The 26,176-nt window shown below is 37.0% G+C and overlaps 5 protein-coding genes across 7 annotated transcripts in view; 3 read left to right on the top strand and 2 right to left on the bottom strand.

The window, feature by feature from the left end:
- The window catches only part of LOC110828493 (uncharacterized), a 57,659-nt gene extending 54,961 nt beyond the window's left edge, over window positions 1-2,698 (bottom strand). The window contains exon 1 of the mRNA XM_087356706.1: window positions 2,564-2,698. The gene's annotated coding sequence lies outside the window, so the exon portion shown is untranslated. The remainder of the gene's footprint in view (window positions 1-2,563) is intronic.
- On the top strand, window positions 254-5,789 carry BBS1 (Bardet-Biedl syndrome 1). The gene is made up of 12 exons (XM_022061352.2): window positions 254-459; window positions 537-702; window positions 810-909; window positions 1,341-1,456; window positions 1,698-1,868; window positions 1,953-2,084; window positions 2,535-2,792; window positions 3,586-3,814; window positions 4,036-4,194; window positions 4,666-4,799; window positions 4,994-5,128; window positions 5,476-5,789. Exons 1-12 carry the CDS (start codon window positions 455-457, stop codon window positions 5,647-5,649), a joined length of 1,779 nt encoding a protein of 592 aa, XP_021917044.1. The 5' UTR covers window positions 254-454; the 3' UTR covers window positions 5,650-5,789.
- Window positions 5,790-8,829: 3,040 nt separating this feature from the next.
- LOC110828556 (acyl-CoA-binding protein homolog) lies at window positions 8,830-15,900 on the top strand. 2 transcript variants are annotated; one of them, XM_022061372.2, is made up of 4 exons: window positions 8,830-8,989; window positions 9,456-9,494; window positions 13,745-13,859; window positions 14,955-15,900. In XM_022061372.2, the coding sequence occupies exons 2-4, from the start codon at window positions 9,480-9,482 to the stop codon at window positions 15,086-15,088; spliced, it is 264 nt and encodes an 87-aa protein (XP_021917064.1). In that variant the 5' UTR covers window positions 8,830-8,989; window positions 9,456-9,479; the 3' UTR covers window positions 15,089-15,900. The 2 variants fall into 2 exon arrangements, with proteins under 2 accessions (XP_021917064.1, XP_087212867.1); XM_087356741.1 differs by lacking the exon at window positions 8,830-8,989 and adding an exon at window positions 9,227-9,245.
- A 2,306-nt stretch (window positions 15,901-18,206) lies between these two features.
- LOC110828555 (acyl-CoA-binding protein homolog) lies at window positions 18,207-23,873 on the top strand. Of its 2 annotated transcripts, none has more exons than XM_087356739.1 (4): window positions 18,207-18,366; window positions 18,988-19,062; window positions 21,216-21,330; window positions 23,260-23,873. In XM_087356739.1, the coding sequence occupies exons 2-4, from the start codon at window positions 19,048-19,050 to the stop codon at window positions 23,400-23,402; spliced, it is 273 nt and encodes a 90-aa protein (XP_087212865.1). In that variant the 5' UTR covers window positions 18,207-18,366; window positions 18,988-19,047; the 3' UTR covers window positions 23,403-23,873. The 2 variants fall into 2 exon arrangements, with proteins under 2 accessions (XP_087212865.1, XP_087212866.1); XM_087356740.1 differs by lacking the exon at window positions 18,207-18,366 and adding an exon at window positions 18,526-18,649.
- IA-2 (tyrosine phosphatase IA-2) overlaps window positions 23,418-26,176 on the bottom strand; it is a 62,629-nt gene continuing 59,870 nt past the window's right edge. Inside the window, exon 24 of the mRNA XM_022061351.2 lies at window positions 23,418-25,143. The gene's annotated coding sequence lies outside the window, so the exon portion shown is untranslated. The remainder of the gene's footprint in view (window positions 25,144-26,176) is intronic.

Raw genomic sequence — 26,176 nt, 5'->3', positions numbered from 1 at the left:
AGCGCCAAGTACCTTAGTCCTGTCCTTTGTCCAAATGAAATCTCAGTCCTGAATGATCGGATTCTGAGTGAAGTGGTATCCAGAGCCCTTTTGCTAAAAATACTGAAACTTATCGAAGTACATTATTCCATTTTCAAAATTGTTAGCACCAGCTTCGATGTATTACGGGCACGTACTGTTTAAAGGAACAAGTTATAGATTTCCTCAACAGGTGGGAGTGCAATTGTCTCTCAAGTGCCATCTTTGATGAGATACAACTACTACTTGCAGCTACTGAACTGGCGTTGTCATAGCAACAAGTACGCGTTTTCCCGAAATAATAAACGCTCCTAAATTATATGGTAAATACACATGTCTCCGGAAGTTATGAATAATCCTGATCAAAAACGAGTTTTGCACATCAATATTATAGTGTTTGGAATACGTTTCTGAATTGTAACAAGGCCACAAGACAATGGGGTAAGATAGGAGAACTTGACCTTAACCATGAAAAATGTCAGTAAAACTGTGATTATTTACACATGTACGTCAAACAGTTCCAGGGGCTTGAGTCCTCAACAGTGGCTTGATGCATTTAATGACCTGCATGCATCAATATATACATTCAGTCGGTGTATGACACTTGCTGATATAAATGCAGATGGAGACTATAGACTCATCACTTCTGATCTTGGCACAGGAACTACAAATATTAAACTTAAGGTACAGAGTCAAGCATATCTGTTACACCTTTTCGATTGTATATTATTAGGTCTGTGAGTTGTATCCTATGAGATGACTGCATATATGATCAAATTTCTGTCTCCTAGGTGTATAAGGGCACAACCTTAATGTCAGAGAGCACCCTTATGGATGTGCCAGCTGGTGTTGTTACCTTCCACATGGATATGAATGAGCCACGAGTGCCTGGTAAGATAATGTTCATTGTTTATGTATTCAAAGCACAAACAAAATCTAGTATGCAGTCTTCTTAGGCAATCAGACATGTAAGTATGAAGATGGAAACTGTATTTGTCTCTGTCATTAGGAAAGATGTGACAAACAGTGCAACTGCCTAATGTACTTAGACACATATGTTGTTCAATGTGGACATATTGGGGTATGTTTTGCTGTTGCTTGCTGTCCCAAATTTCTCAGAGTACGCTATGTTCCAGTAAATCCCATGTCTGTGTTGAAGTAGTCAAGATGGAGCCAGAACTCAGTGACATCTTCCAGTATGTGATCCACAGAGCCTGATGTTCTGTCCAATATGGTGGTGTTCTTGTAGTTTATATGGTGGCCTGGACTGGATTTTGGTCTTTTTAAATTGGCCCACATTGTCACTGATCTTTGTTTCTTAGCTATTGCAGTTGCCTCAGGTCCCAGTATCTTTGTCTACAAGAACATGAGGCCTTATTTTAAATTTTCACTTCCATCCATGAATGTGAATCCACTGGAGCAAGATCTGTGGCTTGAGGTGAGTGCATATTGCACTTAAAATTTTTACAGTCTTGTAAGATTTTTGTGATAACATTAAATGCTATCCTATATTCCTGTGTCAGAATACAGTGATGGCTCAACTAATTAAGCATTATAGTTTATTATGTACTGCTGCATCACATTAATTCCATTCCTGCCAATTTATAAATAGATATTTATATGATTTATGAGTCCCATTTTTAGCACATGTTCAGATGACTGTTGTAATACTTCCACAGGTTCGGAACAAACATATGGAAGTGGAAATATTTTATGAGCTCCTGCAGAACTTACGCCAGGAACTTGGTTTCTCTAATCTAACGTCTCGTTCCCAGCAACTTTTAATGCTTGATCATTCTAACTGGAGAAGTTTTGTCGACCAGTACAAAGACATACCACTTAAAAGACAGGTATGATACTGAATGTGAAGCTAATAACATTCTCATATGTACATTATTACTAAATATCTAAGTATGTTTGTCTGTCCCTTTCAGAGTGTCATAACCTGTATTACAACACTGAAGAAGTCCATGACAGATGAAGATGCAGCTTCATGTTTAGTAGCAGGAACAGAGAATAGTGACATTTACATTTTGGATCCTGATGCATTCACAATACTTGAGAATGTATGAACTGGCACATTAAGTATCACAGATGCTTATGTTCTGTACAATTTACTCTTGCTATATAGATAGCCAACTAGTGGAGGTAACATTTTATTGCCCTTAAAGAAGGTAATGGTTTAACATTCCTTAGGAATGGCCATAGTATTTAGTTGGTTTCGTGCAATATCAACAGACTCTCCCTGCCGTTTCTTTATGAGGTACGTTTTTTCAGTTGGTTTTCTTACTGAACCATTTAAATGTACTGAATCTTTGCTTTATCAGAGCATTTAAATTAAATCCCCTTTGTGCCTATATTTTGCTATAAGAAATGTAGCAGGTGGCATTTAATTCCACTACAGTCTACTGCATTAGAAGTAGCAACACTCAACATGTAATACAACTTCACAGTGATGTCTATTGACATTACACTGTAAATTTTATGTGAATTTATTCATAGTTTTGCTATTTAAGATGAACCTTGGAGGAGAAGGAAATCCTACCTTTGTTGGAGTTCCAGCCCACATGGCTGCAACAGGCCTTCATGATGTTGAATTCCGAATTGTGGTGGTATGTCGTGATGGCTGCGTATACTTGGTGCGTAGGGCCTGGACCCAGGCTCGCCCTCTGATGCAGCTTCCTGCTCAAGCAGTTGCCATGGTTGTACTGCCAGGGAACAGCAGCATTGTTCTTGCACTCATGAATGAGTTCCTCATTGGTTATACTAAAAAGGTTAAGAAAGTTATGTTACTGTATAACTGTTAAAAATTAGATATAATAATTTGATATTTTGAAATTAATAATTACTCAAAACAGATTAGATATTTAATTAGTTTCTGTCTTGTTTTTCTTCATTCAGTGACATTGTTCACTAAAGAGATAAAGTACTTTGAATGCAGAATATGTAATGAATCTCATCTCACCCACTGCATAAATATATGACAGAATATATTATTACAGTTATTACTGAATGTTAAATGACAATGATAACAATGTTTTGTCAAATGCAATTTACAGATTCATTCATTTACTTACCAACTTGCTGAACTGGTAGTTCAGTTTTTTTCCAGTATATTTTTTAAGCTAGCACTTTTAATGCCAACATATGGTGTGTATGTCATCTTCCCTTCAAGGATTCCACGCTTGTATCTTTTCATAGAAATAAACCTATAATAGAACAGAAAGTACAAAACATATTAATTTTCTTTGTGAATTGATCTTTTATGTATGTGCACATATGCATAATGAATTAACATAAAATGAAATTTAGGCTGAATATCAACAAAGGAATTAGTACAAATAATGAAATGAAAATATTAATAACATACCTACAATAATGATGTATACAAAGAAATCATTAACCTGCATAATTATTAATGTATAATTCCAGACAACTTCTAACAATTAAATCCCAAGCTACGCATGATCACTGTGTTGGTTCCCATATTTTCTAGTACTAATAGCACAGCCCCCATATATTCTCACTGTATGTTGATTTGTATAATGGCATGATGAATCTCCCCAGGGTAAGAAGCAGTGGGAACTTAAATTGCCAAGTGCTGCAACAGCAATGGCTCCAGTACCACTGCATCATCTAGGTCTCACTCTCGTGGCTGTGGCACTTACTGGTGGTACTGTAAACTTCTACTCAGGCTGTCAGATCATGGATACCATTACAGCATCTGACACAGTGTCAGCACTTCTGTTTGGAAGATTTGGCCAAGAGGACCACAGCCTCATTCTTGTTACAATCAGTAAGAACTTAAATTTTGTTTGTACAGAAAGGACATCACTGGAAATTTTTTATTCCAGTCAATTTGTAATATTTTTAATCTCCCACTCATGGAGCGCTCTTGTGAACACAGTAATGAACCTTCAAGTTTTATTTTAACTTGACAGTTGTGACCTTTCACTTGTTCTTAAAGTTTTTACACTATTTATTTCTGACATTCAATTGTAATTATTTTTATTACAGGTGGTCATCTGTTGGTGAAGATTTTGAAGCGAACAGCTCAATTTACTGCTCAATCAAGTGGAACAGGAATGGTACCTCCTCAACAAATAAAAATGCTTGTGCCAAAGAAAACAAAAGTTTTTATGGAACAAACTCTTAGAGAAAGAGAGAATGCAGTTGGTACGACATGTATTTGTAATCTAGATATTTCGTCTAAATCAGTATCATAAAGCAACTAGTCTTGTCCTGTCAGTTGTAGGGGAGTGTAGGATCTGGTATAAATTTGTTAGCATAGAGTTTCTAGACAAAGCCTTATTATCACCTGAGATAGAAACAACGCTGTCTTATATCAATCAAGTGGCCTCATTTTTGTATCCAAAATTCTATCAAATTTGATCTTGGGGAAACAAGGTGAGAGGGTCACTCACTACTCATAAATGCACACTTCAAAGACAAAGAAACCTCCCACATGGGAGGAGACCAAGGCTCGATTTGGGCTTTTCCGCCACAGAAGAAGAAGATATCTCACTTAAAATAAATTATGTTGTTTCTATGGGTAGTTCAATACAGTGTTTATGTCCAAATATATGTTTTTTTCTCTGTAGAAGGAATACTAATATATATTTGTGTTTATTTTATGGGCATTTACAGCAATGCATCAAACATTTCAACATGATTTGTTTCGGCTGAGACTGAACACAGCCCGTGCATGTGTAAATGCTCTCCAGAGTTGCAAGAACCCCTTCTCTATGGACACTCATGAGCCAATAAAAATGTCAGCACAGGTATTTAGCACTACATTCTTGTTCCGTTCAAGTATGACATGTATTCAAGAAAAAAATTATACATATAATTAACTCCATTTAGCAGAGTCCTCCTGGAGAAGGTATTTATCACTTACCTAAAAAATATATTGTATCATTACTTGTATATGCATTCTTTTTACTGTCATGTTATATTAATGCAACTTTTGTTTCAGGTTTTGGGATTGGGCCCAACATTCAAAATTCATATTACATTAGAGAACATGTCCGCCTCAAATCCAGTAAAAGATCTTGCAATTACCTTTCATTGTGATGATAAATTGTATATAATTGAGAAACCTTTTATTCAAGTAAGTACAACAAGTTTCTTGTCAGTATAAATTGTAACAAAAACTATAAATTTACTAAATAGTAAGTAAAAAAGGAAAAACACTTAACTGTTCTGTGATTTTCTAAATGGGTATATCCTGACTATCTAAACACATTCTCAGTGAAAGATGGGTATTTGGTTATAAAGATACATACAGAAGTATTTTTCACCAGTCTGCTTCAGAACTACCAGTATTCAGTTTGCTGTGTAAAGACAACTAAGAAAGGGTAATTTTAATTTAATAATAATATAAATTAGAAACTGCAACTCCATATCTCTGAGGTTATCAGTTGTTCATGTTGTAATGTTCTCTGTGTCTGTTTCCAGGTTCCATTGCTAGTTCCCGGTTTGACATACAAATTTGAATCTCTAGCAGAATGCATCGCAGAGGTTGGTATATCTGATCAAGTTCAGATATTCATTGTGAAACTGAACTACACACAGCCAGTGATGGCTGCAGTTATAAACATGCCCATCAGCGATGTGTTGGCGCTGGTATAAAATATATTTCAGATTATTATCTTTAAGTGCTAATGTAAAGAAAATGACAACATAAGTATGAAATGTGACACTGACCACTCTATGAATATGTCAGAAAGTTACGCTGTAGTATTAGAAGGAATAAAATTACTGTGAAAAGATTTGATGCCATTTTCTTTTTCCAATTTTTAAAATTCATATTCACTGTTTCAATCAAAGCAAAAATAATGTTCATGTATAACTCCTCTCTGTAGCCAAGTTTAAGTTGTTTCAGTAGTTATTACACTCTTACATCAAATTAGTTGGAGCCATAAAAATATTTACCAAGTTTAAATGAGTAATCAGAGATAACAGTGTTTATCTCGAATTTTATATTGCCACTCATCCTATTCAGAGCAGTGGGCTTTCTTCTTCTAATGGAATTTAAACCCTGTACATACATAATCTCGCCTCTTCTAAGCCTAAATACAATATAGTACTAGTATTTCAGGAAATTTGCAGCAGATCTTCAGAGTGACTTCCAGGTAAGGTTATGGACATCTCTATGACAAATGACTCACAATATACATGTTGCCAAGGTCAGAGTGAACAGAAGAATAACTAACGAAAACCATGGAACAGTGTCCTTGAGAACTTAACAGTCACTCAGCTAGTCAAAAAATTCTCCACAGTTTAGAAACTTGAACACATTTACCAAGTTCACAAGAGCTAAGTAAAAATCACTTGCATTGCAGTTCATTAAAAGATTTTAGAATATGTTACTGGGCTGTGATCAGATACCGCTATCACATTTAGATAAATAACTGATCCATTAGTTTAACTGAAATAACTGCAGAGCATGGTTTATGTGATAGCATCTATAAAGTAAAATCGTTTGCTATGTGATAAACAAAGTACAAGCTAGGGCCTATCACATATTAGATTGTGGGAAGGGAAAGTGGTCATTGCATTTGTGTACGCACATAACACAAGCTGTGCACAAACCGTAGTTTACAACTGAATATTAGACACTGGAAAGTGGTCATAATAATTTATACTTAAACACGCAAATGCAAATCAGGCACTTTTTTATTATAAAATCTGGTTTCTGTTTGTCCCCAGATTTATTACGTGATTCATATACTGAGAGTCTCTGAATATGAAATAATTAAGAGCGGTGGTCATGTGTGCAGTGTTTAAAAATGTGACCAATACCATGAAGAAAATACTCCATAACGTTTGACTGAGATCAAGGAAAAATGGGGTTTTAAAATTGACCAGTGTTTTTTCTCATAGAAAACAAAACCCATATGTACACTCTATAGGTAAAATACTGACCTACTGAACTGAAACAGATGGTCACGTCAATACGTTCATGCTAAAAGGAATTAAGAAATGCAAAATATTAAGTGATCTGACAGAAGCTCAGGTAGTCAAAAAAGCCTTTTGAAACAAGTATCTTACAATGCCTATCAGTTAAATATTTAAAAATACCACTTACTTCATGAATGTTTTTCAAACAGTGTGCGTATTTAAACGGTATAAAGAAGCTACGAAATATATAATGGCATAATTCTGCCAATTTCGCTAGAATTTAATTTTTCACTTACGCGCAAAAACGCATGTAGGCCTTCATATAAAGTGTCCATTGTTGTTGTCTGACAAACGTTAGAAAAATTCACGATATAAAATCTCGTGAAAGTCCGGGCTACGAAAAGACAGACAGGGCGAAGCCACACGTGAATTTTGCACCTTTAGTTGCAAACGCATTTAAAAACAAGTTACAATGAGAATTTCCTGTTTTGATAAATATATTCAGTGAACATTCATTACATAAAGTGACTTTTCCATAACTCAAGGTCGGAATTAACGAGGTCAAGGCAGTGGGACACGCAGTGAATAATTAAAAATCTAAAATACACGAAAGACCTGTTCCTGAGCTGTTACGTTAGCCAACATAAATGTTTGAATCTTAATCGTTTCTAAAGGACACAGAAAATAGTGTTAACAACTGCTGACATGTAGACAAATACTATATGTAAATCAACGCCTTGTTGACTGCCTATGTAATGGACACGGGCAAGACATCGGATGAAACAAGTGGAAAACCTGATTTCAATCACAGATGTAGCAAAGCACCATAAATAAGTAGCAGTCACTATTCTAATTGCACCTGAACTGATGGCCGGGGTAGGGGTATTTGGTGCCCTTGGTTAATCTTCAGCTTTGCGCCTCCCCCCCCCAAAAAAAATTAACATCCGAAAATTAATATTGCACATTAATATGCACAATACTACGATGTTTTATCTTAAAATGTAAACATAATGTGGCTACAGATCGCGTGAATGTATAAAATAACGCACGCGCGTCGAATTATTTGTAAAAGAAAACTTCCCTTTTAACAATACAGTTGATTTCTGCAGATGCAACCTTCTAAAGCAGCCACGTGAAAAAACTGAACAAAAGCAGAACAGAACCTATCAGAACAAGACCTGTCAGGCAAATGGCGACGATAACTAAATGCATCCATATAAGGGGCACTCTGTTTGTCAGGAAATGTGTCACTGGTCACACTGTCGACTTCACTGAACATACATCAACCATTTGTGTACGATACCATTGTAGCTGGCATATTACAAACACGCAAAAACACATTTATTTATTATTTAACTGTGATTTTTATTTCCATTTTTAGGCACCCATCTTACTGCATTTCAAGCTACTCCTATTTCTTTTACTATTGATTAATGGTTGCCCCCAGTTTTGCCGACCAAGTGACCACTTTGTGTGCCTAGTGGTAGAACCAGTAGTGGGAAGATTTATGGTACTATCCAGCATTCTTATTCAGGTTATTAAATCAAGGCATTAAACATTCAGGCACTTTGCAAAATTCATAAATATTTATTAACTTATTGCATACGAAGCGATAATAAAATATTTCACAATTCAAGAAATGTAACTATAATTCTGTATTAACCTCTCAACAAAATCCATTCACCCATACCTGATTCAAAGAATTTAATTTAAATTTAAAGTTAGATCATTTAAATAGCATTTAGACAGCTCTACATTCATTACTAAGACCAGCTGGTCAATGCTGTTTAAGAAGATAACCCCAGGAGTTAAGTAGAAATGCTTTGGTGACAATTTTCGTTTTGTTCAATTACTATATGTCGTTTTTACGTATAGGGCAGAGTGCATGCATTCAAGGTCTATTGAAGTGGTCTGAGGAAAGTGTGGTCTGAGGCAAAAGACCGGCGGCAGTCATTAGCAACGCGAATGTTCTGGAGCGCACCTCGTAAGCAGCAGTTCTCCGAGGTAGATCCCTTAAACAATAGGCAAGCCAGTACCTTGTTACGTCAGTCCTGCCTTCGAATATCTTGTGAGTATCAATGTCAATGTGAGATATTCGTCCGTGTTAGAACAGTTGTGTAAACTGATAGTAATTGGGTTATTATTAATGAACACGAAAATACTTTCCGGATTATTGGGTTTTTGGACCTTGTCCATCGTCTGATCTTGTAAAATTACACAACGTTTGAAGGACTGGATCTGTCCTCGTCTTCAGGAGCAGTGAAGAGACTTCTACTGTGTGGGGTCCGTTAGAATGAGCTAATTTCAATCACTGGACAACCTGCGTCTAAGCACCTGAGATCAGGTTATGTCAACGGATGATTATAATAAGATTAAGAATAAAAATTATTACAAGGCAAATGAATGTCAGGATTGTTTAGTCTTTACATTCATATGCCTTCTCATAATTTCCGCTCAGTGTCAAACTGTTATGACTCCATGTAAAGTTATATAGCGAATAACGGAAATATATATAACTATGTTCTTTGTTTCAGATCGCAAGTCTCCATAATTCAATAATGTCTCTAGAAGCGGTGAGTTGATGTTTATTGTAGCTGTAATATTAATTACACAACTCCTGAAATTAATGTCATTCATCTGAAGGAAAAATCTGTAATTACAAGAAAAGTTTGCACGTTTGTTTACACACGTAGTAAAATACTAGAGCATTCGTAAGTACATACTAAAACAATAGATTCAAATCACGACGTCGACTCGACGTATAAAAGACGATTTCGAAATTAATGGCCACAGTCAGGTAGGTTTATGGTAGAAACTGTAACGTACAGAAAAAGCAAATCTATATCATTATTTGTAGTTTACTTAATGATAAAGTCAGTAGCTCAGCCCACGTGGCGTCGAATGATAAGATTAATGGACTGGAGATAATACAGAATAGACAGTGGCCTGGTTTTAGGTAGGCTACTAATTTCCCGGCACTTGCATGAGTGGACTAAGTAAAACCATGAAAAACATCAGTAAGGATAGCCTGTCTCCAGTCCGATATTTGAATACGAGATCTCGCAGGTCACTGTTACCATGTTTACAGAATTCCGTCACGGGTCTCTGTTTCGATCGGTTTTACCACCTTCCTTCTATAGAGACTATACTGGCATCAGTATCCTTGAGGAGAGTCATAATATCCAGGTAGTGGAAACAGTGCTGTTTGTTCAGACACTCTAAAGCAGTGGTATTCAGCCTTTTTTGTTTGCGTACCCCCAGATATAACTTCTCTTCTACTTTGTACCCCCAAAGTTGTTGATGTATAATTCAAGTTATATATAGTATATAATCTACATTTAAAATAAATTAAATAAATTACATTACTGATTATTCAGTGTTTATCATAAAATAATATATATATTTTTTAAATTTCACGTACCCCCTAAGATGTCTTTGCGTATCCCCCCGGGGGTACGCGTACCCCAGGTTGAATACCACTGCTCTAATGAGCTGATAACGCGATACACTGGTGCGTTATTAGGTTGTCTGCCGGTTCTATTGTCCAAAGAGTTGTAGCTAAAAGGTGGGTAAATTCTCAGTATGCGGGTCGGACATTTTCAATAGCAGTCTATATGAACGTTATCGAAATCAATACATTACGAAGTTGAATAAAGTATCTTATACAAGGTTCTATTGATAATTTATTTCATTTTGTGCGGAGAACACAGATTGAGAGTGTTTGAGAAAGAGTGTGAGGAGAAAGTGACAGGTGAATGCAAATATATAACCAAGAAATTCATCGTTTTTATACATCACCAAATACTATTAAGGTGATCACATCAAGTAGGATGAAAGTGACGGATCATGTAGCACGCATAGGAAATATGAGAAATACATACAAAATGATAGTCCAGCACCTGAAGCGAAACCTAAGCGTACATGGGCTGATAATATTCAAATTAATCTTAAAGAAATTTGGTGTGAACTGGATTCATCTGGCTCACAACAGCGACCACTGACGGGATATTGTGAATGCTGGTTCGATAAAAGCTGGGAAATTTTACTAGCTGAGCGATTATCAACTTCTCAAGGTTTAGTCAGTCAATTAAATGACGTCTGAGGAAGTCACCCGACCTATGGGTTGTTTTTCCATCCATAATTCCATTGCATAATTAACTGGCGTTCGGTTCGTAACAAGAAGCTGTTGTGGCTGAGGACGCATGGCAAAGGTTACTACCATAAACTCGTATTATTTAGACTTAGTCTCACATGACCTAAAGTATGTTGGGCTTACATATTGCACCTAGTATTTACAAAAAAGGTGGCAGAGAACACACAATTACATTGATGATTTGCCTGTGCCAGGACAAAGAGTTATAAATAAAAGAACTAGCCTACAACCGAAGTATGATTGCTTCTTTACAGCTTACATTACATAGAACCTGTAATTCATCAAAATTATCACTTCAGCCTCAAATTCATGAAAAGGGCCTAATTACATTTATATATTTTTTTAAATCAGTAAACATGATTTATGAGAATTTTCCGGAAATGATTTCGTTTCCTGAACTTTCAGAACTTATACACATTTTCCTTGGTACCAGTGAACTGTATTGGCCGTCAAATGCATTCTTAGCTCTTATGTATAAACCTAGTCTGTATTTGAGAGACTGCTTCATCATCTGGCTGAAGAAACTCGTGAAAATCTCGAAAAACTTTCGATACCTGAAATCAGGAGTATAAACTGGGCCATCGAGAATTCTGGCACTTCGTTTCAGGTTCCGTTAAAAATGTCTTAATATAAACTGACGCTAAAAACATTTCTCCTGTGTTAGTCTTGGTTGAGCATGTGAATATTTGCAATATGTTAATTTTCACGTGTTCACATTTTACTGTATGTTGAAGGTAGGAGCGGTAACAGGAAGTGACGTATCATTCGTTATTCACCTAGTTAAACATTATAGACAAATATACTGCAATACCGAGAAAAAACAAAGAAAAAGAGGAATTTTTGCTAGTTTAAATTTGAGGTTCTCACGGCGGTGAAGGTGTAGATATTTCGAGACATTTTAAAATAAACTTTTTAAAATTAATTCGGTGCAATAAATAATGATTTTCTCCTTAAAACGGCGTATAAGCCTATGATACTAGCACAATTTGTCGATATTGGTCTTACAGGTAGTAACGCCGTGTGGACTGAAGATGGAGGCAGCATGTTCCTCCGACACGTTGGTATCTGACTACAAGTTCATATGACGTTACTACCCAGAAGACCAAAATCGAAAACATGTACCAATATCATATGTGCCATTTTAAGGAAAACCATTATTCATGTGACCTAGGTTATTTTCAAAACTTTCACATACAATGCATTTTGAAATATTGTTCTAACATCATCTCTGCATTTCTTTTTCACTTACATTTTATTTTTTCTTGTAATATTGAAACTGATCTAACGTTAGGGAAACTGGGATAAAAAAATGTTGATTTGATTAATCTTACTCAAGAGAAGGATCAGCGTCGGGCTGTTGTGACTTCATAAATGCGAGGAATTTCTGAGGACGTAATATTGGCTTCTCAAGAAGAACTCTGCTTTACGGCGTTCGTTTCTTTGTCTGATGATTTCCTTTTTTACAGTTTTACTCTTTTTTTTCTGAATCTACAATCTATGTTTTTGCCCTCGTGACGCAATTCAAGACCGCAGACAAGGCATCTAGCGCAAATAATTGCACTGAATCGGTCTCCTAGTTGTCAGTGCAACTCAACACATGGTTGTATCGGAACCCGCAGATTCTTGCATTTGAACAGGCCTGCTGGAAACGGTTGAGGGGAATGAAAGGGTAATGCAGTGCATCACTGACAAGGATGTCACTTTTTCTTAATGATATTTTCTTGGAAGTGCAAAAACAATTCGTTTCCTTTATTTTTAAACAAGTTACTGCAACTCCGCAAAGAAGACAGCTGCGGGCGGAATGAGTACACACATTTTCACATTACAAGTGGAAAGCGTATAAGAAAACAACTGGCATTAAAGAAATATAACGGAACGCAATGCAGTAATGCTGAGCTCCCTTGAACCATTGCTGGTAATTAGCACTCATGTCTAGAATCCAGACCGACAGTCCGAATATCCTGTGTGTTTTCGTGGACTTCCTCAGTGCCCTGAGGCAAATGATTATGAGATATTTTTAAATAAGCCACGGCCGCTTTTCCCCCCACATGCTTCTCAGTCCTCCATTCACAGTTATCCTCCCTTCGAACGCTATGCAACATATGCATTTGACAAAATGTCGTTAAATAAACTAATAATAACCCTTGTCCGTCTTCCTTAATTCAGCGGAAAGGTAAATTGTTCGGAGCGGTCCTACGACCTTAGCGTTTAATCTAAAATAGCGATTTGAACATTCCATTGGCAAAGAAACTCCAGGCCTATACAATGTATTGACAGTCCTAGTTTCCTTCTACACATGTTTGTGCGCAAAATGGAAATTACAAAAAGTAAACACCACACATTATTTTCCTTGTTTGGCGTACATTAAGACAAGCGGCAAATCACCTTGAATAGGGATCAGAATTTTGTAAGGCCCTGCCTACGTAGAGAAGCACAATGGTCGTCGATTCCCCAAACCGTATTTAAAATCGCGATTACAGTGTTCCGATAACAAACTCCTTCCATAATCAGTTATTAGCGAATAGATTTTAGGAGTTCTTTACGCTATAGTATAAGCGAAAAACATGAGAATAAATTTCTTTCAAGTCTGGGGATTCTCTCATCAATTGCAACTAGAATGACTGACGTAGTTTTTCTAGAATAATGTTTTTTATTTTTAATTATCTGCAGAAATTTAACGAAGCTGCTGAGAGCGTGAAGAATTTCAAGAAACGGCCCAGTGACGACGAACTTCTGCAGTTGTATGCCCTCTTCAAGCAGGCCACTGATGGGGACAATCACAAAGGTAACTGGACAAATTGCATCCCATGGTTATTAGGTTCTTCTGGGTTGCTAATAAAACACTTAAGTCCAACTCCATGGATCAGGGTCTTTATTGAGAAGCCAATGGTCACTTACCAAGTGAAGACGTAACCTCCCTTTTATCGAACCCAATTATATGTTACCGTGTTCAAAGATCCAGACACTACACTCTATCCTGAGCCATATGAATCCAACCCACATGCACACATACCACTTCTTTGAGATCTACTTTAATGTTATCCTTCCATCCACGCCTAGGTCTTCCAAGAGATTTCATCAATTCAATTTTTCTGATTAAAATTCGGTATACGAACTACATGCCCCACCCATCACATCATTTTTTATTTTATCACCCTAATAGCATTTGTTCAAGTGTACGTCACGACATACTTTCCATTTGTATTGATGTAGAACATCGAAACAGTAAAACTGAGGAATAAGCAGATATTCATATCAGGAATCGAGATGTTAATACTCGGGAGATCCCAGGATCAGATCTCAATCCAGAGTCCTAATAACCTCTCTGGTATTTTCGTGGTATTTTTCATGTCACCAAGCAAATTATGAGATAGTGTATAAAAATCACACCCTTTTCCTTCAATAATCTTCCACCGATTCAACGCTATGCACGTCAACCTATGCAACCGTTTAAAATGCTTGTTAAACAAGCGGCAGTCTTTAACCATCAAAAACAGTTCATCCATAAATCAAACGTTAATACCTCTCTTTGCTGCCAAATACAATCTCGAGGCACAGAATGGGTTTGAAGGCCCGACAGACGTTTTCCCCTGCGCTTATATGTGGAACTAAACCCTTCAATAATAACTAACACATATTAAATTCATTCTTCTTTTCGTAAGAATTATTTAAATATCGGTGTTAAAACATTATTATCTACTAGCCAGGCAAGCTGATAATATCTGCTAATACATACACTGAAAGCACACTAGAGACGGTTCAGCAAGCTCAGAAACATATCTCTTAAGTTTAAAAGCATATGGTAATCTTGCAGCATAAGTACTTGGTCATTTACGAACTTACGAACATGCAAGATGACAAGGATCAATTTACCTTTCAGAGAAGCCTGGGATGCTGGACTTGAAAGGCAAAGCGAAGTGGGAAGCGTGGAGCGACAAGAAAGGACAGTCCAAAGAAGTCGCAATGGAAGCTTACGTCGCACTGGCGAACAAACTGGAGGCTCGATACGCTTAGGCACCTGCAGCAAACATTTAAATTATTCAGGGCGAATCCCCCGAGAACATTTTACCAGAAGAAGTCAGTGTCTTGTCTCATTCAGAAAATATTTTCTATAGGCCTACATCACAGTAGAATGTGTCAAAATACAAGTAACTTAAACAGTTGATACCTCGACATCAAGGGGCTAAAACAAGTTTTTAGGGTCTGCTGATTAGTATATTTACATATTACATACATAAGGATGTCGGAAATTAATTTAAACAGTAGACATTAAAATTTTACTCACAAAAATCTCTTTTTAAGTTCTAGCTATTTAAACATAGCATTGATTTTATGTGTTGTGACAATTTAAAAACACGCAGAAGGATTATGTTTTAAGAACCCTGAAAATGGAAATGTATAAATATAATAATTTGTACTGAGTGTTAAAACATGTTCAAGTCAGAAAATGCGTGTTCCATGCTTACGTAGTAGTTGATATACGTGTAACTAAAGTTCATACACTGTTCGGAAAGTCGCTGCTGTTTCGTCGGTGAAAGGGAACAATTTTGCACAGCCGCTGATTTAGCCTATCTCGCAGAATTAGTCCTAATGTAGTTTTAAAGGGCTCCCATCACAAGCACAGCGGCATTAAGACAGAAGGAAACTGATTAATAATGATCAGTATTTTTAAAATTTCTGTGATGCTACAACTTCATTTGTGTCGTTACCCACAGTTTCTCGTCGTTAGAAGAACAATTCTGCATGTTCGCTGTAAATTGAATGTCATTGTTTACTGTGTGGAAAATGAGATGAATGCAAAGTTGTATTACATAACATTAATGAAACCACCACTGTTTTATTTTGATTTAAAATAAGAAGTATGATCTCGTTTATAGCGATCATTTATAAAACATGTAATCAAAGTAACTAGGCTCAAACCTACAAACGTACAGGTAAAATGACCTTAATAAGACGAATTAAACGTATCTGTTAGGCACGGATCTTGCAGTTCAAATACAGAATAAATAATGCATTATCTGAAGATTTCTGTCTTCTGGGTTGTCGCCCTGATGAAGGCGGCAGTATAACCTCTGAAACGTTGGTTAACATCGACCAGACTTCACAGCACAACAACCCAGAAGACAGAAATCTTCATACTCACAGCCGTGAAAACCTCAAATCTTACAAAGTTTCTGTTGCCAACGTTAATTAGTACTTTCGTAATAAGTGTGAAGGAGGGTTAAGTAGGCTACTCTTCTGTCTGCACTTTCAACACTCGCTCTAATAGAGTGAAAGTTGATGTCTCACGACCTTCAGAACTTCTCCGTCAACAGAACACTTGCAGGTCCTTTGGATTTTTCATATTCTGCAAACAAGAGGTAAGTATCTGGTCTCCCTAGTCTCCAATCGGATATCTGAATTGTTCAGCCGTTACTCGGATTTCTTCAAATATATTCCCACTTTCAGACGAAGTTTTGGGACTGAAAACTGAACGAACAGAGAGATGCGCATGTTAGGTCTAAAACACCTGCGTCGGAAACGAAGGTGTCAGAGACGCCGGAAGTGTTTTAAATTCGAGGACGAAAATTATTTAGCTTAATAGTGAATTTAAAAGAAATTACTGAATATTAAAAACAAATGCCTAGAAATCAAATATAGAAGTTGTTATAATATAAACTAAAGGACAGAAATTTCTAAAGGTAATCCGGAACAGGCAAAGAACTTAATCCTGGTAACGATGATGACATTTATATGTCGGTAAGCACAATACTGAGGGAAGGGGCCTCCTGACCCCATCACCCGCATCCGATTCGAAGTGCATGTGGGACTATATACGACTTGGTAGGATCTGGAGGCATGAAATACCTCTGAGACGTCGGTAAACGTCTACCAGAATACACGGCGCTACAACCCAGAACACACCTATCTTCTATATACGACTTCTTTGCTTCTTCAATAGACCGTTCGCCTGAGGAATTTAATACGTCTGTGGGGGGGGAGACATTGCAAATATTATTTGGAACTGCACCTGAGCGTACTACAACACAATTATTGTGTTTAAGCTACTTAGCGATCAGATGTCAACTCCACATTAATTGGACTAACTACATTAACTAATACAGAGGATGTTTCGTAATAGAAATGTCCTCTTGTTTTGAAACCTGAAGTTTAATGGCTGTCGCCACTAAAGCCAGCCAAACGAATCATTCTTGAACCACTTCAGCCGCGTTCACATTACCATAACTTGTTTCCTCAGACCGGAATGCTGCATTAACGACCAAAAACATGCATTGGATAAAGAATAGCACAGGTATAGAAATAAATGTGAGGAATGGATTCAACTGGCTTTGGATAATTCCCAGTGGTGGCGAAAATACAACTCTGATTCCATAAAAGGCGGGGAATTGCTAGGGCGGCAGTGCGACTACCAGTTTCTCAATAACTCTGAACTATGCAGTTAGTTAATTTAACTCCCAGCTACATTTTATTCTTCCAAGTGTTCTCTTCATGTTAAGTCTAGGAACTAGAATAGTGTACGTATTTATTTAACGTCTCCATTCGTGCTATAAAGATATCTCGCTCCAATATTATCACTTTCACAATCCTCACGGTGGTAGATAAGAAATTTAACAATATTAAATGGCGGCAGAGTGAATGACAGGGGAAAATAGATTTTTCAGCAAAAGCATTCCACAGCAGATTCAAATAAACGCGTTGGAACTAGGACGTTCGACAAAATTCGGCAATTTGGCGTGCAGGGCTCGCAACGAATTAGCGTAAAGTTGTGCATGATGCTTTTATGATGAATGATTCTGAATTGTGAAGTGGAAAATCGAGGAAGAAGTGTTGTTTAGGGTCGTGTCAGAAGCATCAATATAATAATAACTATGTAAATTTTGGATTAAATGCAGATATTTGTACTGATAATGAAATTGATAATGTAATTTCATCATCCGACCAGTGCATAAATCAATTGGAAATGAACACGGATGCGAAGAATAATTTCGGATTGCCTGTCTTTTGTATTTGTTTAAGAATTTTCACGTTTATTTATGTTACTGAGCCCAGGGCGACATTTGCTCTTACCGCTCTGAGAACGATTCGCTTTGTTCATTGCACCAAGGTTAGCGCTTGCGCCGATGGAAAAGCTGTTTGTAGCCAGCCACGCTCGTTACTGTCACAGTGAGACGAAGCTAAGCTTTGGCGTTGGCTGGCTCCAACCAGGCGTCGTCGTTAGAATTTCTTTATTACGGTTCCCAAGTGTTCGATCCACACATTAGTGACAGAATCATCACTCAGACTACTAAGCGGTAAGTATGGTGTATACTGATACTTCTACTTTAAACGGTTATATAATGAAAGCATGAAGTGATTGAGTAATATTAATGTGCACTCGCTGGAAGCATGTGAACAGCTGACCCGTCATGTGTCACTGCGTAGAACGAATTTTCTTCGTCTTTTTAAATTGCCAAGTTTTAAAAATAATGAGTGATTTGACTTACTGGCATTCAATCTGTGAAACGTGAATGCAGCAGTGTTTGTCAACCGGCGGTCCGCGGTTTAATATTAGACGATCGGCAAATTCCGAGACCAGTGAGTTTCGTATCAAATATGCCCCATATGTTTGTTCCTCAGTAAGAACATCTTATGTAAAACGAAATCTGTGTTGCCTTCAGCCTTTCTTCCCGAAAACCTCCGAACATGTACAATTTCAACTCAATTAAAACATATTTTTTCCACGTCAATTACGAATGCTAATTTCCTTGATCCACCGACATAACAGTACGGGAGATTTCTAACACCATTTCAAATGCTCTGATTTAAGTTTGAATGGACCGGCGGTCAGTTTTTTGTTCAAGTAATTGAAATTGTGTTGATGGTCTAATTATTGTGAGCAGTGCAGGCATTAAAATTGTTGACTTCCGTTTCAGACAATCCCGTATTGCTAAAGATTTACTTCAGAATACAGGAAAGAGTGACGGTTTCCGACAATGTCCCTGGACGAGGTAAGTACATTTTTGCAATTACGTTTACATCTTTACGAAGAATGCAATGCGTACGATATAAAGACAAATACTTGAACTTATCAGCATTTGTTTGTAAATACTTTTGCACACGTATGATTTGAGGTTTTCACAGCTGTGAGTATGAAGATTTCTGTCTTCTGGGTTGTTGCGCTGTGTAGTCTGGTAGATGTTTACCAACGTTTCAGAGGTCACACTGCCTTCGTCAATGAGCGAATTGGCTCATTTATCGCCCTGATGACGAAGACAGTATGACCTCTGAAACGTTGGTAAACATCGACCATACTACACGGCGCAACGACCCAGAAGACAGAAATCTTCATACTCATCGCCCTGATGACGGAGGCAGTATGACCTCTGAAACGTTGGTAAACATCGACCATACTACACGGCGCAACAACCCAGAAGACAGAAATCTTCACTTTTTGCGCACAGTAATAGTCGGTTATCTAGTACTCATTCCCTCTAAGGAAATAACATAGATTGAGGGTATATAAGAATAGGGTGCTGAAAAGACTGGATCTAGAAGATGGCATATATCAGGAGGCTGGAGACACCACAGCAAGGAGGAACTTTGTAATTTGTACTCTCCATCAGATATTAGGACAGTGACGTCATGGAGAATGGCTAGGGCATGCAACACGCATGGGAGAGATAAAAAGTGCAACAGAAATTTAGTCGGAAAACCAGAAGTGGAGAGATCTGTTGGTGGGGGATAATATTAAAATGGAAAGTAAATGGATCTGAGGATGCTGCAGTTAAAACCTTTGCTTCGTATTCGGGAGGTTCCCACTTCGAACTTTTGTCGTGAGAAATTATTCTCATATGTATCGTGCTGCTCTGTATTTATTTAAACAGCCTTAACAGGTTATCTTTGTAATGAAGATGCATTTATTTGAGACAGGAACTGAGTTTTTGAACTTCGTGCACTGTTTACGGTTAAAGTAGACAATTCTCTTATTTGCCTTGTAGGCACACTAACATGTCTGTGATGCAATGGCAATCTATTTTGCCCTTAAAACAATAATATGATAAGATAAACGCAGCTGGCTCAGGATAGGGTCCGATGGCGGGATTTTGTGAAACGGGGATAAACCTTAGGGTTGCATAGAGAACGTGGGCTGTTCATTGATAAGCCGAGTATACAATCGACTTTTCAAAATATCCTGCACCACACAGCGAGTGACTAACAACATACACAATGCTCGGTGGGTTCTGGAGCCGTATTCTGAAATTATGTTACTGGATATCGAACACAAGCCACACAAGAATGTTTACTGAACAAACAAGTCTCACATAACACGTGCTTTACGTTCATGTATGGAATCTTTCAGTTGTCTAAACACTTCATGGCTTTGTAACTCGAGTGAACATTAGCATATTCACCTAGGGCGATCGTGGCTTGAGCAAGATTTTTGATGGTAAACCAACCACATTTAAAATTAAAAAAAACACTTGTCAGTTGGAGAAACATGTACCCGGATTTAGTTTTAAACTGATGTTATGAGCTGTAGATCTTTGTGATTAAATCAGAATTGACAAGTAAAATACATGCACTGTACAATGTTTTCGTCTCTTTTCGGAACAACTAATAAAACCAGTAGATGAGCAAGACAGCTTCATTTCAACGGGAAGTGTAAATGACATACATCGTGGAATGATTCCATTCCCCTTGTTCGTGGGTACTAAATAATTGACCGCAAGACCGGGTTCAGACGAAACATTCTGGAATTACTTGACCTTTATTGTCTTACGCAGGAAGCCCTTTGGCCAATGTCAAGACGGGTGTTTAAAATTCTTCGGAGTTGTTTACTGGTTACTAAAATAACTTTATCAACTAGAATAAATGTGGGATCGTTTTGGCATATGACACGTAATAATGAATCTGGAGAAATGTGGAAGGAAGTAGCCATGTCCTGTTGTAACGAAACATCCCGGCACTTTGAAGGCAGTAAAACTACGAGACTAGCTTGCCAATACCAGAAATTTACGTGTAATTCTGAGACGGAAAATCTTTTCGGCATGAGACAGGACTTTTATGAAGGACCAACAGAAGCTAAACCCAGATTAAACACTGTCGGTGTCAATAAACTGTACTTATCCAGTAATGGTATTATGCTTTCTTGTGTTTGCAGAGGTTTATCAAGGCGGCTGAAGACGTTAAAACGCTGAAAACATCCCCTAATGAAGACGAACTTCTTGAACTGTACTCTCTTTACAAGCAAGGCTCAATTGGTGACGTAAATACACGTAAGTACTGCTGTGTCATTAGGTCGACTGTTGTGTAGAGTGGTGAAAGCGTGATGTAACACAGGAAGTCTAACTTACTAATCGTTTACAACTATATTAAAACGTGTTTCTTGTATGTGATGGGACATAATTGGCAGTAACTACCTCTGGAGAATAACAATGTATTGAATTGTATGCAAAAATTCAATAATAAACAGTCGTAAACAATTTTGCACTAGGAAAAACAAAGCTCTGCAAGGGGCATGGTTGTGTGTCCACGTTTGGTGTTATTCCGTGATGATGTAGTTATACCGCCAGTTTGAATAGAATTAAAGAAACATCTACGATTAAATATGCCAGGACCAAATTGGGGCTGTGTAACTCGGAATGAAAAAGAAGTTAATTTAAAGAAGTAAGTGTTTTAATAATAATGTTGTAGATATGATTCTTGAACACGTGAACGTACTCTACGACAAAGGAGTTTGGTATGTGTACTGAAGAAAAGAAATGACTTGGGAGAGTGCTGTCAAATCTTTGCACCTCCGAGGATCTATTCAATATTCGTGTAAACATCGCAGAAACTAGAATTTCTACCGGTGACGTAACAATCAAACAGTGGGGAGGGAAGCTAGGAAAACAGCATGCCCTTTTCTCGTGCTCTATTTTGATAGATCAACATTGCCTTGTAATTTTCCAAACTATTGACGTGTTCATATCTACGTGAACATGCGCGTTTAAATTCCTATAAACTCCCACATTACGAATTTGTGTCGTGAAAGCCGGTTTGTGTGTTCACTCTGTTCATCATTATATAGCTGCAAATTATGAACTTGCAATGTGCTCTGTATGTACACTGGAATTGACATCGTACACGATAAGAAATGACTGTAAATTCACGCAAATATTTGTGGATCTTAGGATTAAGAAGGATTTGAGGTTTTCATGTCAGCAAATATGAAGACGGCTGTCTACTGGGTTGTAGTGCTGTGAGGTCTGGTAGACGTTTAACAACATTTCAGAGGTCCTTGCTGCCCCCAGGACAACCCAGAAGACAGTTGTCTATTATTTGGATGATGGAATCAAGAGGAATGAGATGGGTTGTATACATAGTGTGGCATGGGGGACATTAAAATGCGTACAAAATTTTAGCCAGAAAAGCTGAATGTAAAATTTGTATATGCACAGTTCTTTTACTGATAGAAGCATCCCAGTACTGAAATGTGACAGGGGGTTTGAAGTTACATTTTTTTTTTTGCAAACAGGAAACCAGTAGTATTAAATTGAACTGAAAAACGTATACGTTTTAATTCATTTTCTAATTTTACTAATATTTTAATGTTTTGTATTTTATAAAAATGGGTGCTGGAATGACATAATTTATCACAAACAATCAAAGAAAAAGTCCTGGCTGTATTCATTCAGCCAGTAATTTTAATGGTAACATATTGTTTTGTTTTAGTCTCTTTATTTTCTTGAGTTTCAAGATCCCCATAATAGCAGGAATGTGTGTCAGTATCCACATTTCCCCAAATTGTTCTTAATTCACGTAACAAACCTTTCTGAACTGCATAGCCTATATATTACTAAATGAAGATTTGGCAAATGATGAATTGGGTGCTATCTGGAGGGGAACAATTGTGACTGTAGGAATGAATTTATTATACAGGACTTTGTCTGGAGGGACTGAGGATAATCACAAAGGACCCAAGTCAGGCGGCTAGCTTGTGAGCTGAAAATTGAATCCGACAGCTCCGAAAATGAAGCAGTAGTGCTAACCACTACACTGTAACAGTCATTGCCTTAAACATGTTGTAACGATGCTTAATGCGAAATAACTTTTATAAGTTCAAGATGGTTTTCAAAAATATCGCCACTGCTGACAGAATACAATTTCAGGGCGTTGGCTATTAAGCTCTAACCTGATTTGACCCTTGTTCTTTCTGCTTGCAGCAAGACCTGGAGGACTTCTTGACTTTAAAGGCAAGGCCAAATGGGATGCATGGAACAGGAAGAAAGGAATATCACAAGAAAATGCCAAGGAGGCATACATCGCTAAAGCCCAGTTATTGATTGAAACATATGGTACCAAATAAAGGGCTATATAATGAAACAAATTTTACTTGGAAGTTTACCTCCTCAAGGTACAGTATCACAAGTCAACACCAGTAATGCCCAGTCTGATGGCATGATTTAAATATATAAATAAGGATGCAAATAAATTCATGGTACCATGCTACTGATTAATAATGTAATGGTTTGAAAATGAGCTCCTTGGTCAAAGACAATTTTTGCCAGTAAAATTTCTTACCATGCCTTATTATTGTCCATAAGTAAGAAGGCCTTTTACTGCTGCATAATAGACATTTGTTTTGTCAATTTTCTGCTTACAGAGTGTTTAGTGTTGGCTTGATACTTCAAGGCTGTATAGATGTCACTGTGACCATTATGATAATTCTAAAGCATATTAATCAAACTGATGTTTCTTCATGTTGAATTTTAAATGTAATATTTTCCATGCATTAATGTAAAGTTTCTAAAGATTCCATAAAAATACTTTGCTCCAAGTGTGTTTATTTTTATGAACTACCTGTCAATTATGTCCATTTTGATACTTGTTCCAAATATTGCTGATTTCAGGACAAGTGATTTTTATTTTCAGCTATTTGAGGATGGGTGTGGGTGGGAAGACGGATTGCGTAAAAGCAACCCTCAGTAATTAATGAATAAGAATAAGCAGGAAGTTGCATACTAAACGAAAATTTATAATTTGTAATCAAACTTGTTGATCACAGTGACTGTGCAGTAAAATGTATGGGTCTTCGGTTGCTCTAACAATGGGATCTTGGGTTTGAATCCCACTTAAGGAATGTGCCTGTGTTTTATTGTCCTGTGTCAGTAGAATCAATGTGATGGGCAAAGTCATTCATCATAAGTTAAAGTATATTTGTGCATATCATGAGAATGTTGATGAATTTAAATGACCAATTTTAATTCTTTATCCTTGCTATTGTTACTAACTTCATGCAAACTCATTCTAAATTGTCAATTTTATCCCTTATCATATTTGAAAATATTTAAAACCCATACTACAGTGCTACGAGCTGGACATTAACCCCAGGGTCTAATGGTTTAGCGATATGCATGTATGCCATAGCATATGGTTACTAACACATTGTATTGTCTTTACTCATTTGATTATGCTACACATGAAGAAGCCTGTCCTTAAGTACTGATTACCGATCAATATATTTCATTTGTCATGGGGAAATACAACGTATATCATGTAATATCCTGTGCTCCCTTAAAATATAAACTTCACTAATTCTCTTGCTATCAGTTTCAATGAACTTATGATGCAGAGGCTACTGACATTCCAAGTTCCACATCTGAGCAGTCTACAAACAATTCTCACGGTTTCAACATGGTGGATAGCTACAAGCAGGGCTCCATATTTACAGCTTAAACCTACTAGCCACTTACCAAAATATAATCACTCATAGTGTTGCAATATGTTTTATAAAAATATTTTTATACTTACCACTGGTCTTCAATAAATCATCATATACAGCCTGGCTACAGGCTTCAACTTGCTATTTTAGCTTCAGTTCCATTAAAAAACCAACATGAAAATAATCTACGATAACAAATTTTTGATAATTTCTACAAAGCAGAGAGCTACAAGTTTACTTCAACCATCTATTCTGCTATCAAATCAGCATCTAAGCACTCTAACCTGTTTATCAGTAATGGTCCTGGGCAAGACTGCAAATTGTTCACCAACCGACTGCCTAGATGATCGCACATTCAGCTTTATATGGGCCATGATCTCTAAACCTGTCAACAAAGCATTAGCTAAAGTAAATACGCAGAAATATTTGTCATAAAGTTGTCACTACTTTTCATAGGTTGTCTATGACTCAATATGTGTTCTTTTAAGTTAGGTCCATGTCTGAATGTTGACTGTGAATCAATATGCAGACTGGAGAACTGGAGCTCTTGCAACCTCTGGCAGCCATCTCCATGGTTAATGTTGACTACCAAGGAAAGGAAAGACACCATTGTGAGACAATATGAACACAGCAAGGAAAGAAGGAATGTCGCTTTTATGCCTGAATTTTTGTGTGTAGGATTTGAAACATTATTTTCCTTGTGGGAATGCAAAGGATAGGCTGCATTTCTTAATGCTGTGATCTGTAGTACCAACCTAGTTAAAGATTCAGAAACACTGCCACATCCAAGTTTTAACCAAAAATGAGTGGGGTAATGATCCAGTTCACTAGTTTGGATCAGAGCCAATCCAAGTGAAGAAAGAGGATCACAGGACTGACAACATCTGAGTGAGGATTTGGATTGGTTTAAAAAGAATAGGTTTACAAACAACAAATATTGCCAACCTCTGATCTGGACTAACTTGTTCATCAAGAGAATTAAGTCTTTTGAAGCTGTTTTTCTTTTTACAAATGTTATGTTTCTGATGATTTTTATGAAATTTCTAAAGATGTATTAATCATCACTCAGGACTAGATGAAATATAACATAGACAAGACTTGGTATTACAGTCTCTCCAAATGCCAACTTTATCTTTTCACAATGTGTGTGCAGTGACAGCCATTGTTGAACAACATTCTATCTGGTGTAAAGAAAATGCTACTTCTAAGAAGTAGTCTGTATTATTTGTAAGTGTACTTTTATGTCTTGATCTACGCTGTTTGATGTAGTGATAGTTATGAGCAAGTACTTCAGCTGAGCTGACTACAGTCCAACAGTAAATTTCACAATTCCTCTTACGAAGAAATCCTGATCCCAGAGTAACTGGTGACCATTGTGTTATCACATTTTTATAATGTATGAAATACACACCTTCCTA

Source organism: Zootermopsis nevadensis, unplaced genomic scaffold, assembly GCF_977971745.1.
Source record: "Zootermopsis nevadensis isolate Lab colony 2312 unplaced genomic scaffold, Znev_1.0 Znev_ptg000027l, whole genome shotgun sequence".
In the NCBI taxonomy this organism is placed as follows: domain Eukaryota; kingdom Metazoa; phylum Arthropoda; class Insecta; order Blattodea; family Termopsidae; genus Zootermopsis; species Zootermopsis nevadensis.
This window is presented reverse-complemented; position numbering and strand designations above follow the sequence as displayed.

Bases quoted from the DNA above. Each gene is read 5' to 3' on its own strand.
- BBS1 (XM_022061352.2), top strand. The intron at 4,195-4,665 runs GTACGACATGTA...GGGCATTTACAG, and splicing joins AGAAAGAGAGAATGCAGTTG to CAATGCATCAAACATTTCAA. The intron at 5,129-5,475 runs GTAAGTACAACA...GTCTGTTTCCAG, and splicing joins TTGAGAAACCTTTTATTCAA to GTTCCATTGCTAGTTCCCGG.
- LOC110828556 (XM_022061372.2), top strand. The intron at 13,860-14,954 runs GTAACTGGACAA...TTTACCTTTCAG, and splicing joins TGATGGGGACAATCACAAAG to AGAAGCCTGGGATGCTGGAC.
- LOC110828555 (XM_087356739.1), top strand. The intron at 21,331-23,259 runs GTAAGTACTGCT...TTCTGCTTGCAG, and splicing joins AATTGGTGACGTAAATACAC to CAAGACCTGGAGGACTTCTT.